The sequence below is a fragment of the Aythya fuligula genome, chromosome 1 (genome assembly GCF_009819795.1).
Source record: "Aythya fuligula isolate bAytFul2 chromosome 1, bAytFul2.pri, whole genome shotgun sequence".
Lineage (NCBI taxonomy): Eukaryota > Metazoa > Chordata > Aves > Anseriformes > Anatidae > Aythya > Aythya fuligula.
The window spans coordinates 115,518,799-115,534,306 of record NC_045559.1 but is presented as its reverse complement, the minus strand read 5'-3'; the positions used below and the strand labels follow the sequence as shown (position 1 = coordinate 115,534,306).

The window sequence follows — 15,508 nt, the reverse complement described above, 5'->3', positions numbered from 1 at the left end:
AACTCTATTGACTTCAGCAAGGTTTCACTCAGTTACACTGTGTAAATGATGGGACGCAGAAAATGGCCCAACAAATATGATTTTCAAAATAATCAACGGTCCTTTCTGAAAAATAAAAAAGATAAGAAAGAGAAAACCACAGCTATACTGCCAGCAGTGCCCCAGCAATCCTACGACAGCAGACCAGGCTGGCTGTAACTACGGAAGGTGGAAGGGGCAGAAAGGAATGCCTCCGTTTCTCAGTTTTGCTTTTTTTCCCCAAGTGAAGAAAGTTGCTATTGTTGTTAGTTTGTTTTGAAACTGATAGAAAATGCTGAGTGAAATGACTGAAGACTGAATTGCTGGAAATATCTGTGAGATGAGTTTTGGAAGGCAGCGGCCATCGTACACATTCCCATCCGTAGACCATGCCACCCTTAGCGAGGGGGCACAGGACTACTGCAATGGAAAAAATGAGCAGTTGTGGCCTCCCAGCCTCTCCCTCCTCGTAGAGAACTCAGAGGAGAGGAACATCCCGGTGGAGACACTTTGGAAAGTGCCGCGCCACTTTCCTTGCCTTCCTACCCTCGTTACGTACAAGCCGGCTCCGTAATTATCCCTCTGCTGACCATGGATATTTCCCAGAAGTGACTCCTCACTCAAGATAACCAAAACACCAGAGGGCAGCAGAAGTGCTAGAGCAGGAATTGCAAAAGCATCGACCTTCCCAGAAAAGCACCCCTAGGACAGAGAAATGGGACCGTGTGAGAGGTTCATGATGCCTAGACGTTACTGATTCATAGTGAAAGTGGAAGAAAAGCAATGTAATCATGACACTACCAAAGCCGTGCAACGGTTACTTCTGAGCAGCACTGATGGAAGCTGTCGTGACCCACATGTGTGAAAAATAGAAGAGAAATACTGGAAGGCTGCTAAGAGTGATAGATACAGGAGGTCTTTAATTCTCAGTGAATCATACAATAGTGTGATGGCTCCTAAAAACTGTGCGCTCCCTCCTCTACTGAAGAAGCCATATGTATCCCACCCTCCGGAGTAGAGAGTGCGGATCTGCATAAGCACCTTCTCCAGACAGCAACACTTGCCAGTTCTTCTTGCCTCTTCCATCTGATGCGGGTAATTAAAACCAGGATCGTGGATCGTAACCCTCTGGGGCCGTCTTACAATCTCCAGGCAGTCCCATGGCACAGGTGTCTGCCACTCCTTAGGGTGGAAAAATCATGAGATGTTAGACAGAGCACCAAATCCAGCTCACTTCTTCCCATTTAGGAAGAAAAAAAAAAAAAAAGAAAAAGAAAAAAAAAAGAGTCCTTTAAAAATAAAAATGTTACCTTCCTAGCTGGGGCTGTCCGCCTTGCGTGTTCTTTCTAAAAAGCCTGGTTCTGTTTGCCATCCTAAAACACTTAATCAATTTGAAATGAAAACAGCAACTATAATTAAAGGGAGGAAAATCCCACCACAGCAGAGGAACCATTATTAAGGTAATTTTTTTCTTTATAACTCCTGGGGCACTGTTCACATGCAGTTGCTACTGTATATGCTGTTTGTGCGTCACCTCCTCTTCGTGGGCTCCACGGAGAATACATTGTTAGCTTAAAAATAACAATAATAATAATAATAAGCCAGCTTTTCATGCGAGTTATTCAAAGCACTGTGTAAGCGCTAATTGAACGTTGCGATAGCCAGGGAGGGCTGTATGCTATTACCCCCTTACACCAAATGGCACGAGTCCCATGACCGGGGCCATATCGGTGCCTCTGTGCAAGCAGCGCCCATGCTCAGGCTCCTATTTATGACACCCAGCTTGTATATCACGTAATTTGATTTATATAGACCGCATTTTTTCTCATCAGGTCCTCAGAGTGTAAATCTTAAATAACAGTAATACAAAAAAAAGCTAACAATGTTGGTTCTCCTCCCATAGGGGGGTCCACCTTGAGCCCTTCAGAAATCGCTCAAGGACCTTAAGGAGACCATCAGCTACCGGTGAGAACAACCACATACATCAGTTGCTTTGCAAAGTTTGGCATGAAGCAGAGCCATATCCCTCCTGTGAAATTTGTATTTTTATTGCGAGGGGTGTGGCACGCCCAGTTGTAGTGGTGGTGGCTGCTGGATGGAAGGTCAGTGGCTGGTGTGTTAGTGATGGTGACAGTCCGGAAAGGACTTCAGGCTAAGGCAAACAGCCTTCTGGCCGGGATCCTTATCACCAAGTAGAGTATTACTAGGCTGAAAAAAACAGTCTAGGCTGACTTTAGCAGAGGGTAAGCTGGATAACAGACGCGCCAGGCATCGTTCAAGCTGTATTTTCAAGGCTTAGCTGGAACTTGAGACCGAGTGTGCAAGCTGTGTGAAGAGTGAACTTGGTGTGAAGACTGAATTTGGTGTGAAAACTGAAGTTTGTGTGAAGAGTGTATTTTGTGCGAAGAGTGTATTTTGTGTGAAGGCTGCGCTTCATGGAAGCTCTGCCACTTGACTTCGGGCAACGAGCCTCGTGAGGAGCCCCCCGGGCACATTCGGGACCCCCAATCAACCTGAGGGTGCCAAAGAGGGCGAGATCCCCCCCCCCTCAGCCAGCGCAGCCACCTCGGCAGCTGCCAGCAGAAGGCAGGACCGGGGGGGCTCGCCCCGCTCCCTGCGGCCGTTAACGGGCGCTTAACGGCCACCAACGGCCGCGCGCCGGCAGGGGGCGACCCCGCCGCGAGATGGCGGGCGTCACGTGACAGCGGCGGGGCGGGGCGGCCCGGAGACCCCCCCTCCCCTCCCCTCCCCTCCCTGACGTCACCGCCCCCCCCGTCTCCATGGCGACGGCTCCATCAGCGCGCGCGTCAGCGCCGCCCGTTGCCTGGCAACGCCGCGCCGGCCCGCTCCCCTCCAGCCCCGCGCCGGGCCGCGCGTGGCGCTGGCGTCAAACGTGACGTCAATGGGGCCCGGCGCGGCTCCACGGCCGGTGGGCGGGGGAGGTGGGGGGGGGGGGGGGGAGGAGGAGCGGGACAGGGAGGGGAGGGGAGGGGCGGGGGGAGGAGGGAGCAGGCGGGATGCCCCCCGCTCCCCTCCCTCCCCTCCCTCCCCTCCCTGCGCCGCCGCGCATGCGCGCTGCCTGCCCTGCCTCACACCCCAGGCGCGCGGCGGCAGAGCCGCGGGGAGCGCGCGCCAGGTACGGGCGCGGCAACGGCCGCCCGCCAACGGCCGCGCACCAACGGTCGCTGCGCACCCAACGGTCGCGGCTGTGAGGAGAACCCCGCCGCCGCCGCCGCTGCCTCTGTCAGCCGTGTGAAGGGCGCGGCGCGGCGCCCATGCTGCTGCCGTCCTGACCGTCGGCGGTGCCTTCGGCCGCCGGCCGCCTGAGCCATGGTGATCATGTCGGAGTACGCCGCCCTGCCCGCCGCCAAGCCAGCCCAGCAGCGGCCGCTGCGAGTCGGCTTCTACGACATCGAGAGGACGCTGGGGAAAGGCAACTTCGCCGTGGTGAAGCTGGCCCGGCACAGGGTGACCAAGACGCAGGTGAGTGCGGCTCGTGGGGAGCCCGGACGGGGCTTTCTTGACAAAAAAAAAAAAAAACACACAAAATCAGGTGGAAAGCCCGGCTGCACACTCCGTGCTTGCCTGCCTCGGTACCAACAGCCTTACACGGAGTTGGTGTAAAACTAAAGCAAGAACGCCTCCAAAATAACATCGCCAACTACAGCCATCACCTTCTCCACATCCCTCCTGCTGCTCCCAGAGCCCAACAGGCTGAGGAGCGCCAGAACTCTGCAGGCAGGTTTGATTCTTTCATTCAACGCGAACATTTGGAGAGCAAAAAACTTGGAGTGTTGGCGGAGAGCGTTTCCTAATGGGCATGCAGCTGTAGTTCCATGTGTGCTGCATGTCAAAGGCACACCGCTCGCTCGAGTAGGAAACAGCCTGTTACAGAAAGCAGTTTTTCGCTAGCATGGGGTGGATTAAAAGATTTACCGAATCCTGCCCGGTGCTAGTTTCTGCAGTTCTGCTCACTACCTTACATGTAATCCTTTGATGTAGAAAAGAAAAAAAGAAAACACTCTGTCATGAATTCAGTGCGGTTCAGAAAAATCAGCTTTGTCAGGACCGTACTTTAGAGGCAACTTTACATGGATTTTGTGAGTTTGTGTGTGGTTTTGCGTGTGGTGCTCTGTTGTGTTGTGTTGTTGTTTTTTTTTGTTTGTTTGTTTCTAGGAATACCTATTTTTTAATGCCTGGAGTTGTTTTATTTTCTTAATTCTTTAATCTGCAGGTTGCAATAAAAATAATAGACAAAACAAGGTTAGACCCAAGCAATCTGGAGAAGATTTATAGAGAAGTTCAGATAATGAAGCTTTTGAACCATCCCCACATTATCAAGCTATACCAGGTAAGAGGTCGGCTTTGAAGCGCGGCATGCGAATGACATATGCGTGTCTCCCACATGATTTCATGTCAAATATTTGCAGAGAAAATGCAAATTGAAATAGTTTATTTAAAGCGCGTTCTTCAAAAACTGTTGGTTGTTTTTTTTTTCTAAAAAGTCATTCATCATCCTTTGAACAAGATTCCAGTACATTAGACAGCCTTTTGGCAAATTGATTAAAACAAAACAATTAAAACAGACTGGAATCCTTTTCTTGATCTGAAACAAACTATCTGATCTTCTACAGTTAACTTGCCGTCCTAACTCCTCCGCTTTTCCAGTGCAGAAGGTCAGAACTTCTTAACGTGCTTTTGATAAGAGGACGACTTAAACTCTTTTAGGACAGCGGAGTTGCAGGCGCAAAAGTTGGGCTTGCCGTAAGTGGAAGGGCTTTAAAATCACCAGCAAAAAAAGAAAAAAAAAGCCTAGAAATGTTGACATCTTAAAATATGTCTGAAAATGACCTTTTTGGTTATTCCACTCCAGTTTGCATAGCTTTAAAAATTAATTTAAAATATCCTTCCACTTGTAGAATTTCACAATATGAATTTTGATTTAATTTCGTTCAGTTTCTGCACTGTTTGTTTTTTTTAACAGTCGGAACAAATTAATGTGTTGTGCAGAAAACAGGATCACAGCTGTCTAGTGAGCAAGGACTGCTTTGCAAATTCTAAATGTTTGATCTAATTAGCATTTGGTGTGAGTTCCTCTTAATCATCTGAAATAGTGCTATGTGGATGCGAGAAGAAGATGAGGTAGCCCAGTCCGTCTGGACCTGTCCAGAAGGGCAGGGGGGAGGAATAGCAAAAGAAGGGAAGCAGCAGGTCTGAAATGCCATGTGCAGTAGCACACACTATGAGCAGTTGCGATCTTACCGTTGGGTTTGTTAGCTTAAAAAAAAAAAAGTTAATTAATGTGTAAGGCTGAAAAGCCAGTAAGGCAGGTGCTTAGGCAAGGCATTACTTTTAAAGACCTTGACACACACGAAGTGCCTGATATTTATAGTATTAAACATCATAACAAAAATGATCCTGCGTTAACATCTGACGTCATTGTTGCCCATAGGGCAGTGTAGGATATACCGAAACATTCTAACAGTCCTGTTGATTTCATTTTAGTGGAATGATGTGGGTGAAAATACTAAATACTATTTTGAAGCTTTTAGAAAAGCAGGTTAAATTCCATCTAGTTGAACCACTTCACTTGATTGAGCATGTGACGTTGGTAGCGCGCCGTAATTTCTTTTCAGCAGTTTTCTTTTCTTTGTTGTTGGAATCGATGCTTTACCTGTTTGGTGAAGACTGAGAAGCAGGGATGGAATTAGATGACATGCCGACGTAGGGTGTGTGTTCTTGTATTATTTCATCATTGTTTTAGTTTCAGCACGGCGTCTTAATTTCATCCAGCTGGCAACTTTCCCAGAACACTTTCCTTCATTTTTTTTAAACTGGGAACCTCTCTTCCTTTGCTCCCTGTTTGTTTATTTTCGTTTTGTGTCTGTGTGTACTTGTAGTGCGGGGAGGACGAGAGACTTCGAAAAAAGTTACTTTTAGGAGGCTGGAAACGGCAGCCTTTGAAGTCGTATCGGCACTTGTTTGATTGTTAACCTGTTGCGAGCCTCCTGCTTCCAAAACAAAATACCTGTTCCTTTTGTGTCCAATTCTAGGGAAATTTTTTGTTTTGTCTTGTTTCTTTTTTTTTGTTTGTTTGTTTTGTTTTTAAACCTGAAAGGCAACATTTAAAGGATGTGGCATAGTAATTGAATATGGATTTGAAAACACTCAGCATTGTTTGTTTGTTTTTTCCCTCTGAAGACGTGTAAAATAACAAGTGTCAGAGGAAGTTGACACAAGATTGATAGGTGAGCGTTGAGCAATATATTGACAGCTGTTGATGTGCCTCAGGCAGTGCAGTTACACAAGCAGCTACCTATCTCCTCTTGCATGGGAGGCTTGCCACGTCCCCAGCCAACGCTCACTGGGAGTGGGGTGTCTGATATGAATGACTTCCTGATTTTCCAAGTTCTGGGTATCTCTTCTGATCTGAGTACCTGCTAGCCATGAAACAAAGATGACTTTAAGTAAATTTAAGTGTCTTTGAATGCTCAAAATACGTCCGGTGAATTATAAAACTTTGCATGCGTATTTTAACCAAACAAAGGAATTCAGGGAAGTGTACAAAAGTATGGAAATGCTCACCAGTTATCCTATGGAGATGAAGTGACACAGTAATGGTGAGAAGAACAATGGCACGGGAAACTGTTGTATATTGTAGGCATGAACAACGAATTGTTATCTTTTTCATTACCAGTTTGCTAGGAGAGATCGTTGTGGTGCAAAATTAGATGTCTTTACTGCCAGCTGCTGCAGCAAATAAATAATTGAACCGATACGTCTGAGAATACATTTAGAGAAATGAAAGAAACTACAGAGGTCTGCATTTCTTTAAGCGTGTCCTTTCTTGTGTCTCGACAGGTTATGGAGACAAAGGATATGCTTTACATTGTAACCGAGTTTGCAAAGAATGGAGAAATGTTTGGTAAGTCTTTAGATTTAGAAGTTGTGGCTTTGTTGCTGTCAGTCCTGTGTAATATATGTTCTGGCTACAAATCCAGGCTCGGTGTTGTCAGCTGTCAAAAAGCAAGTACAGCACATGGAATATTACAAAAAGCTTCCTCCAGGTGCTTCTAAATTTTGTGCGTTTTTTTTTGTCTTGCAGATCATCTGACCTCCAACGGGCACTTGAGTGAAAGTGAAGCACGGAAGAAGTTCTGGCAGATTCTTTCGGCGGTGGAATATTGTCACAGCCACCACATCGTGCACAGAGATCTCAAAACAGAGAACCTTCTGCTAGATGCTAACATGAATATCAAGTTAGCAGGTAATATGAAATGCACGCTTACTCTATAAACAGCGTTAAGCATGTAGTCAAACTCAGTCTCCCTAGCATGATCCAATAAATGTACTTATGGTAACTGAAAATATACCGATGTTTCTTTGTACGTACCTTTTGGACAAAAAAAAGAGTATCTCAGTTTGATACACGGAGAACAAAGCAATACATCTGCTTCTTTCCCTCCTTTTCCAGCTACTTCTGAAATGTTCATATGTGGTTGAGCAATGTCTTACCCCAGACTTTCACCTTCCTTCCAGACTTCGGCTTCGGAAACTTCTACAAGTCAGGAGAACCCCTCTCCACTTGGTGTGGAAGCCCGCCCTACGCAGCTCCAGAAGTGTTTGAAGGCAAGGAATATGAAGGCCCTCACCTTGATATATGGGTGAGCTTGAAATTTCTTAGAATTTGCATTTCACAGTTTCGTAGGGGCTGTGGGCTTTCAAAACCATTGCTTCTGCTGGAATCGCTCACGTGCTGTGCTGTTTTCTGTTGACAGAGCCTTGGGGTGGTGCTGTACGTCCTTGTCTGTGGTTCTCTGCCTTTTGATGGACCCAACTTACCAACTCTGAGGCAAAGAGTGCTGGAGGGGCGGTTCCGCATCCCCTACTTCATGTCCGAAGGTGCTTTTTATTCAGATCCCTAATGTTAGAAAAGGGGCTGTGAGTAAAGGAATAGTTGTCCTGTTCCTTCCTGGGACAGTGACGGATGGGACTGGTTTTGCAGCTGGAAATCCCCTTGTCTTTATGTATCCAGTAATTTCTGTAGGGTAGGACTTCAGTTCAGGGTCTGGTTGCACATGCTTTCTTTTCTGATATCTACTCCATGATGCATCTAAAACGCTGTCGTTTCCTTTCTCCGAGTATCTCTGTGGATTGCAAAAATAATTGAAACCCTAGCTGAAGAAATAATTGCTTAGAAAAGAGAGAAAACAGACTTTTAATGAGCCTGCAATGTTGACATGGGTGTAGTTTTAAGATACTCAAACCATGCAGAAGGGGAACTTTTCAGTGTGGCTTTGCTGCCAAGGGGAGCAGAAATAGTGAGGCTTAGCGCTGTTTCTTGAACGCTTGCACTCCAACAGGCTGGTGAGAAAAAGGAACTGAGGCGTATTATCACCTGTCCCTGATTTGGATGCAGAAACAAGTGAATGTGCCTCTCTCTTCAAGTGAATAATATCTTTTGAAGTGTGACCTTTATCAGTTTTAGCCATGAATGGCTTTGATTCTCTGGTTATAAACAAATTAGCAGTAGGCAAGGACCAGGAAGTTGTATCTGAGTACATACAGTAGTCCTGTACTGAATTCTGACCTGCTTCAAGTAGATTTAAACCTGCGTCCACTCACAATTATCCCTCCTGCAAGGTGGAAAGCCACCTGAAAGCTGCTGCTAGGCAGTACAGCTTCATTTCCTGTAGTGACACGTTGCTTCTATGAAATGTATGTTGGCCTTTCCTGTGCTGGTCTGAATATTTAGTAGTCACACCATGCATCAGCTGCTCAAAAATCTCTTAAATCCCATTTTCACAGATGACAAACACTGGTGGTGGGAAAGTTTCTTAGTGATGACCTGGGGCTGGACTGTCATTTCTACCCCTTGCTCATGAGTTTATCTTTGTCATCCAGACTGTGAAACGCTAATCCGACGGATGTTGGTTGTGGACCCAACAAAACGAATAACTATTTCCCAAATAAAGCAGCACAAGTGGATGCAAGCTGACCCGTCTCTTCAGCAGCAGCAGTCTCTGTCCTTCTCCATGCAAAACTACAACTCCAACCTGGGTGACTACAATGAACAGGTCCTTGGGATCATGCAGACACTTGGAATCGACAGGCAGAGAACTGTGGAGGTGAGAAGTGCTTGTCCCTTCAACATCTTTTCAGTGGCTACCAGCATGCCAGTGGTGCAGTCGTGTGTGTTGCTCAGTGACCGGCCTTGATCCAGTGTCACACTGTATTGTAATTCACACTGCCCTTCTGAATTTTAACTATTTTTATGAATAGTGTTTCGAAGCCTTAATGATGAGTTGTGGCTGCTTGTATCTCGAGTTACCTGTTACTCAAAGGATGCTTTGATGTCTTCTAGTCTCTACAAAACAGCAGCTACAACCACTTTGCTGCAATTTATTACCTGCTCTTGGAGCGCCTCAAGGAGTATCGAAGCAGCCAGCTGTCGAGTCGTTCAGCAACTGGCCGTCAGCAAAGGCCGAGGAGCTCCGAGATCAGCAATGGCGAGGTGAGGAAGGGCGTTACCTACCTGGGAAGCCATATGTGTGGGCTCTCTTTTCCTTCCCCTTTCTATGGGAAAAACAAGACTGAAATTCTGAGGCTTCTGAGAAGCGATTCCGCTATCTGTGCCCTCTGATAGGGTGCAGCCTACTGTTCGTCAGCAGGATGCTGATGGAATCCTAACGGCCTGTGGGTCGTGATCCGGAGAGCAGTTTGCCTCTGGTGCAGCTCAGTAATGAGCCAGAAGATTAGGCTGCCCTCTCAGGCACGGATCGCTTACGTTTTCTTTGTTACACACCCTCTAGGATCCTCAGAAGTACTCTGTGATTCAGTCTGTGTTTTTTCTGACGTTCTTTTTCTTCTCCTCACCCCCACCCCCCTTTAAAGCGTACTCCTGGTGCCTTTTCAAACCATACTTCCAGTTTAATTGCCTGAGTTAGGAGAAGGAACTTTATGTTTGTGTTGGCATTGAAAGAGCAGCTTTGTTAATTTTGATAGAAAGTGCGTGGAGAAGGCTCGCACAGAAGGTGTCTGAAATTCCTTGAGCCTTGAGTGTTTGAAGAATCACATGGAACTGCGGTGTGTGATGGCTTCTCTGCATCTCTCTCTGCCTTCAGATGCCTCAGGACAGTCTCACTAGTGAAACCCTGCGATCATCTCTGCTTTACCAGCAACCTCAGAGCCTGATTCAGCCATCCTTGCAGGCAGAAATGGACTGTGACATGAACAATCCATTACAGGTTGGTGTTCTCAGCTGCCGTGTGCGCAACTCGTTGTTTTTTTAATTGTTCTGTTGCTCCAAAACAACAGTTTGTGCCTGCTGTTCTCTGCCTTGAATCTTTTGTTTTGCACTTGGGCATGGTGTTGTAGTAGCTTCTCAAACAGTACACCTATGGGAGGCATGCCCCAGAGCTGTGAAAAGTATTAAGATGCAGTGCAGAAGTAATTGAAACGCCCTTCAGTCTGTGACCTGTTGTGTTTTGCAGCCTGTGTTCTTTCCTGTGGATCCCAACTTCAATGGGCTTTTTCGGAACCGCTCCATCTCCCCCAACAGCCTGCTGGAGACCACCATTAGCGAGGAAGTAAGGCAAGAGAAGGAGCTGGAAGACGAAATTAAGGCGTATGACCACCCCATCCGCATCCCCAGCAACACCAGCCGGAGGCACACGCTGGCCGAAGTCACCACTCATTTCTATCAGCATGCCCCTCCATGTAAGTAAGTCTGGGAGAGGTGAAGGTTGTCCTTAGCTAGAGGAGAAAGACAGAAGGAGCAGCCCAGCAGCCAGATGTTTGGGGAGCATGTGCTGATTTTACCTTGACTGGGGTAGGAAAGCCCAGAAAAGAGGTGGTCGGCTCTCCTCAGGTCTGTCTTTTCCTTAAATAAGTGTGGTCCTCCAGGAAGGGGCTCTGCACTGTTAAATTTTACCTGGATCATTTTAGAGGAAGCGTTCTCACAAGCAGGACATAACCCTTCTCTGCTTGCTTCATTGTTTGGGTGGGTGAGCGTGGTCGCATGTGCGACTGGATTTGAAAACAAACAACCAAAAACCAAGAAACACAAGGTCATCACTAACTGTATTGGCTACGTGTCCAAACCCCGTGAGCTGAACGAGCAGAAATGCTCACAAAGCACAAATCTCGTGTCGGAGTGTTGTGCTAGGAAGCCCCACAGGCCCGGAGGTGCTGGCAGAGCCCTGCTGGCTGGGCAGGAGCCAGGCAGCTTTTACGTCTCCGGCCCCGTGCTGGAATCAGGCGCTGTGACAGCACAAGCTGCTGGACACCTCGCTGGCTCGCAGCTGCTAATTAGCGCCAGGGTAGGTGGGCAGAACGCTCTGATGTCACGCTCGTTCCTTCCTCCACTCATCTTGGGAATGCTTTTTTGTCCTTCCTTCCCCTCTGCAGGTATAGTCATTTCCTCCTCAGCGAGCCCCACGGAGGGAACGAGTTCAGACAGCTGCCTTACTTCATCTTCAAATGACAGCTCCGTGGCCCTGAGCAGCTGCTTGGCAGGTCAAGTAATGACGGGGAGCCCGGCCGCAGCCAGGATGACATCACCCTTCCTTGCTTCCCAGTCTGACGCCCCGGTGCTACAGGCCCAGGGCTGCATGGGAGGTGCTTCCCTCCTGCCCGTCAGCTTCCAAGAAGGAAGGCGAGCATCTGATACCTCATTAACTCAAGGTAACTCCTCCCTTGCTTTGCTGCTGGGGTGTCTGCCCTGCCACCGGGAGAGGGAAGCACGCAGGGGGTTGCCCCTCTGTGTTGGGGTTATGTTGAGGCATTCTGCTTCTCGTGTTCACGGTCCTTGAGGAGGGTCAGTTCCCCCTGAGGAAGGCTCTCAGGTGGGAGGCTCTCGCATGCTGCTTCAGCATGCCCATGAAGATACTTCTGCTGCTGGGAGTGGGACGGCAAGCTCCTCCCTCTTCCTAAAATACGGACTGCACTTCGTGTTTGCTAGCAGCTTTGTCCCTTGCTGTGCATGTGTCCGTCTGCATGAGGGTGCAGCTGTCCCAGGCCCTGTTCCGTCACAGCAGTCCTGCTCTGGCCATCAGGCAGAGCTGTGACCGTGAGCCCAAGAGTCACGGTTTCTTGTAGTGCAGTGCTCACGCAAACGAAGGCAGCTGCCTAGAAGGGCTGATCTGTGAAGCAGGCTCCTAGGCAAATGCTAAGGAGGATTAAAGTGCGTTTCTTTTCCTCGTGTCCCACAGGCTTGAAGGCTTTTAGGCAGCAGCTGCGGAAGAACGCTCGAGCCAAAGGGTTTCTCGGCTTGAATAAAATCAAAGGCTTTGCTCGGCAGGTGTGTCAGTCCTCCTCATCTCGGGCAGCAAGGAGTGCCATGAGCCCTTTCCAACACACGCAGCCGAGCACCTGCCTGTACAGCAGCAGCGGGAGCAGCAGAGAGGGAAGAAGCCTCCTGGAAGAGGTGCTACAGCAGCAGAGGTGAGAAGCCGGCCTGGAGGAGGTTTACTATTTTCCTGGGACTTGCTTTGGTTAGGGGCAGAAGAGGCCGGGGAGTTGAGTCACTGGGGATTCCTTTCCTCTCAGCCGTGCTGTGTGGCAGCAGATAAACTGCTTAGCTTCCTTTGTGGCTTCCTGCGCTGGCACGCGTAACGCAGGACGTGCAGTTCCAGGCTGAAATCTCGATGGCCCAGCGTTCGGAGGTTGCTGGATTGAGAGGCAGTTGGGTACCGTGGGGGAAAACATTACTTCTCCCCACTGCAAGCTGTATTTTTCTTTGTTAGTTTTGGGAATGATTTCTTTCCTCCTCTGCCTCCTCCTGTAATTTTCCCATGGCGAGGAAGTGAGACCTTGTAATTTGGAAAAGTTACAGCCCACAAAGGAGGCACGGTTCCAGTGGCCTCAAATGTCATGTGCGGTGGCACCTCTTCATTCCCAGAGAAGCGAGATGGAAAACTGTGCTTCCGGTTGATCTGCACACGTTGTCTCTAGGACATCTATTATTAGCTGGCCACGCTGCGACTAGATAGCTTTCTGGTGCTGGTCTCCCTCTCTGACATGAGGAAAAGCCAAGTGAAAACGCGGCGGCCTGGCGCGTTTTGCTTTAGTTTTACTGGCTGGGTAGGGAGAGGTTTGGTGGAGAAGGACAAAAAAGGGGCGAGTTGGTGTCGGGGGTTGGGGCAGGAAGGGAGGAAGGAAAACGTGAGCCCGTCCTAGCAATGCAAGCTAACCTCTTCCCCCCTCGGCCTCTGTTCAGAATGCTCCAGCTCCAGCATCACCAGCTACTCCAGCCAGCTTGTCCTCAGACGCCTGCGACCAGCGGCCTCCCCTCCTCAGATAGCGCAGGTACCTGCAAAACATCCAATTCTCTTCTCTTGTCCGAGCTACAAAGAGAGAACTCCTTTGAGCTGGCCTTCGGTGGCAACAGCCAGCTGCTCCAACCTCACTTCTTCGGTGTCAGCGTGTCGCCGGTGTCCTCAGCAGCTCACCTCCTAGACACTCACCTGTACATCAGCAGCAGCGCCTCTCCCGCTGGCGCCACCTTCTCCCAGCAGCAGAGTTTCTCCGCGCAGTCTCCGAGCTACGAGGCCGTCACTTTGCAGCACGGGGACTGTGAGATGGAGGACCTGACTTCCAACCAGCTAGGGAAGTTCGTCCTGGTCAAATGAGAGCTCCGGCTGCTGCAGCTGGCGCTGCTGTGGTGGTTTTTTTTCTCGCGAAGAACTTGCACCGCTGCTCCGTGGCACGTGTAGGGCCGTGGCTGGCTGGCGTCGTGCGGACGAGTGACTCAGAAGCAATAAATTTTGAAGTATGTGAAGAGGCTGGCTGGCTCAGAAAGCTAGCAACTTTCTAGAACTGAACCAAGCAATATGTATGTCTTTTTGCTTCTACTATTCTTGCACTGAACAAATACGAATAGAAATTGAATTTTTTTTTTTTTTTTTAAAGGAAAAATAATGATGGGGAAGATGGGTGGGGCATTTGTGGGGACAGGGAGGGATGTGGTCGGGGAAGAACTCTTCGGTACTGTACTCAAGTCAGACCAATACAGCTCCGCTGTTATGCAAGATTAGCAGCTGTCGGTAGTGGTGACACAGCAGGGAGAGGCTTTTCAGAGAAGGGACCAGAGCCTCCCTTTTTCACAATATTCACTTATGGGTTTGTGAAGATGATTACCTCTTTTAAAGAAAATAAACAGAAAACCAGTGGCATGCAGCATTTATGCATTCGTAGAAGACAAAAATGGAAGCATTGCCATTTGTTTTTTTTCCCCTCCTCCTGTTAACGCTTTTAATTCTAAAGGAACCAAGCTCCCCATTCCGCACCTCCCAGATATGTATACTTTAAATGAAAACTGTGAACTTTCTGCTTGATGTATCAGCTGGAAAACCTTTAAAAACCAACCACACCAACAACCAAACAACCTTATAATTAGCACAGAAGCGAGTAATCTCTTGACAAATGTATCCCTTGATATCAGGATCCAAATTACGTACTGTCTGGTCTTCTGCAGGGATGTCTTTTTGGGGTGCTGTGTGTATGCGTATGTATACACGCATGCACACGCCTGTATTTTGTTGGTCTAAATGATCACTAGGAATCCTTTTATAAACACTAAGTTTTTTTTTCATATTCCTGCAGAGGCACCGAGGAGGGAACCGCTATCGCTGGCGGGGTGGCGGAAGGGTTTTCCTTCTAACAAGCCCTCCTAGAGATTGCCTCCAAGTTGCCTGAGGGGTATTCCTTAGCGCTGCACATCGTTATTTCCGCTGCTAATTATGTTTTTATGCATTTCATTATCAGGGTCCAAATAGAACTGACTCTTGGGGAAATGTGCAATATTGAGGTTCTAATTCTATACTGACAAAGACAAAAGGAATAGGCGAGAACAGAATTCTACTCTCACAGAGTACAGCTATTTCTGAACAAAACTGTATTAAAAGCAAGTAAAACAGCACAATCTTTGGGTGTTCGTTTTGGGTTGGTTTGTTTTTGGCATACTAGCAAAATGAGGTTTTGGATTAGGTAGGTGTTTTTTCGTATGGTTTTTAATGCTGTATATGTATATAAATAGGAAGCAGAAAACTATATAACACTAGTTATTTTTTATATTTTGTAAGATGCTTATATTGTGTTTCTGGTAGAAACCCCACTCCTCCTCCCGAGGCGGAGCGTGACTTCTGTTGGCATCAACAGGAGATGTGCTGAGGTGTAAGGGGGAGAGCAGGCCGTGCCCCCATGCCAGGGCAGGGCAGGGCGTTCGAGCTTTGGGAGCAGGGAGCAAACAGCTGGAAGGTCGGGAAACAGTCGCGTTTTGGTCAGAATGCTCCGAGGACCCATCTCCCGAGCGTGACACAGGGTGCCTTCAAGTTACCTTGGCTTCGTGCAACCTGCAGTATTACGCATTTGCAAATAATATAGATACCTTTTTTTTTTTTTTTGTCTTGTTTTTGGTTTGTTTTTTAAAAAAAAAAAAGAAAAAACAAAGAAAAAAGCCAAAGATTGACTAGGTTACTTGGTGGGAGTA

At 48.0% G+C, this 15,508-nt stretch overlaps 1 protein-coding gene across 1 annotated transcript; it reads left to right on the top strand.

Moving 5' to 3' along the window:
- Positions 1 to 3,277: 3,277 nt before the first annotated feature.
- SIK1 (salt inducible kinase 1) lies at positions 3,278 to 13,936 on the top strand. The gene is made up of 13 exons (XM_032207347.1): positions 3,278 to 3,501; positions 4,253 to 4,369; positions 6,880 to 6,943; positions 7,124 to 7,285; positions 7,558 to 7,682; positions 7,797 to 7,920; positions 8,923 to 9,146; positions 9,383 to 9,532; positions 10,143 to 10,265; positions 10,512 to 10,737; positions 11,428 to 11,703; positions 12,231 to 12,462; positions 13,238 to 13,936. The coding sequence occupies exons 1-13, from the start codon at positions 3,349 to 3,351 to the stop codon at positions 13,647 to 13,649; spliced, it is 2,388 nt and encodes a 795-aa protein (XP_032063238.1). The 5' UTR covers positions 3,278 to 3,348; the 3' UTR covers positions 13,650 to 13,936.
- Positions 13,937 to 15,508: the final 1,572 nt, after the last annotated feature.

What these genes read in the sequence shown, in the direction of transcription:
- SIK1 (XM_032207347.1), top strand. Translation starts at nt 3,349, where the DNA reads ATGGTGATCATGTCGGAGTACGCCGCCCTGCCCGCCGCCAAGCCAGCC. An exon ending in ACAGGCAGAGAACTGTGGAG is followed by an intron (nt 9,147 to 9,382) that starts GTGAGAAGTGCT and finishes GATGTCTTCTAG; the next exon opens with TCTCTACAAAACAGCAGCTA. An exon ending in CTATCAGCATGCCCCTCCAT is followed by an intron (nt 10,738 to 11,427) that starts GTAAGTAAGTCT and finishes TCCCCTCTGCAG; the next exon opens with GTATAGTCATTTCCTCCTCA.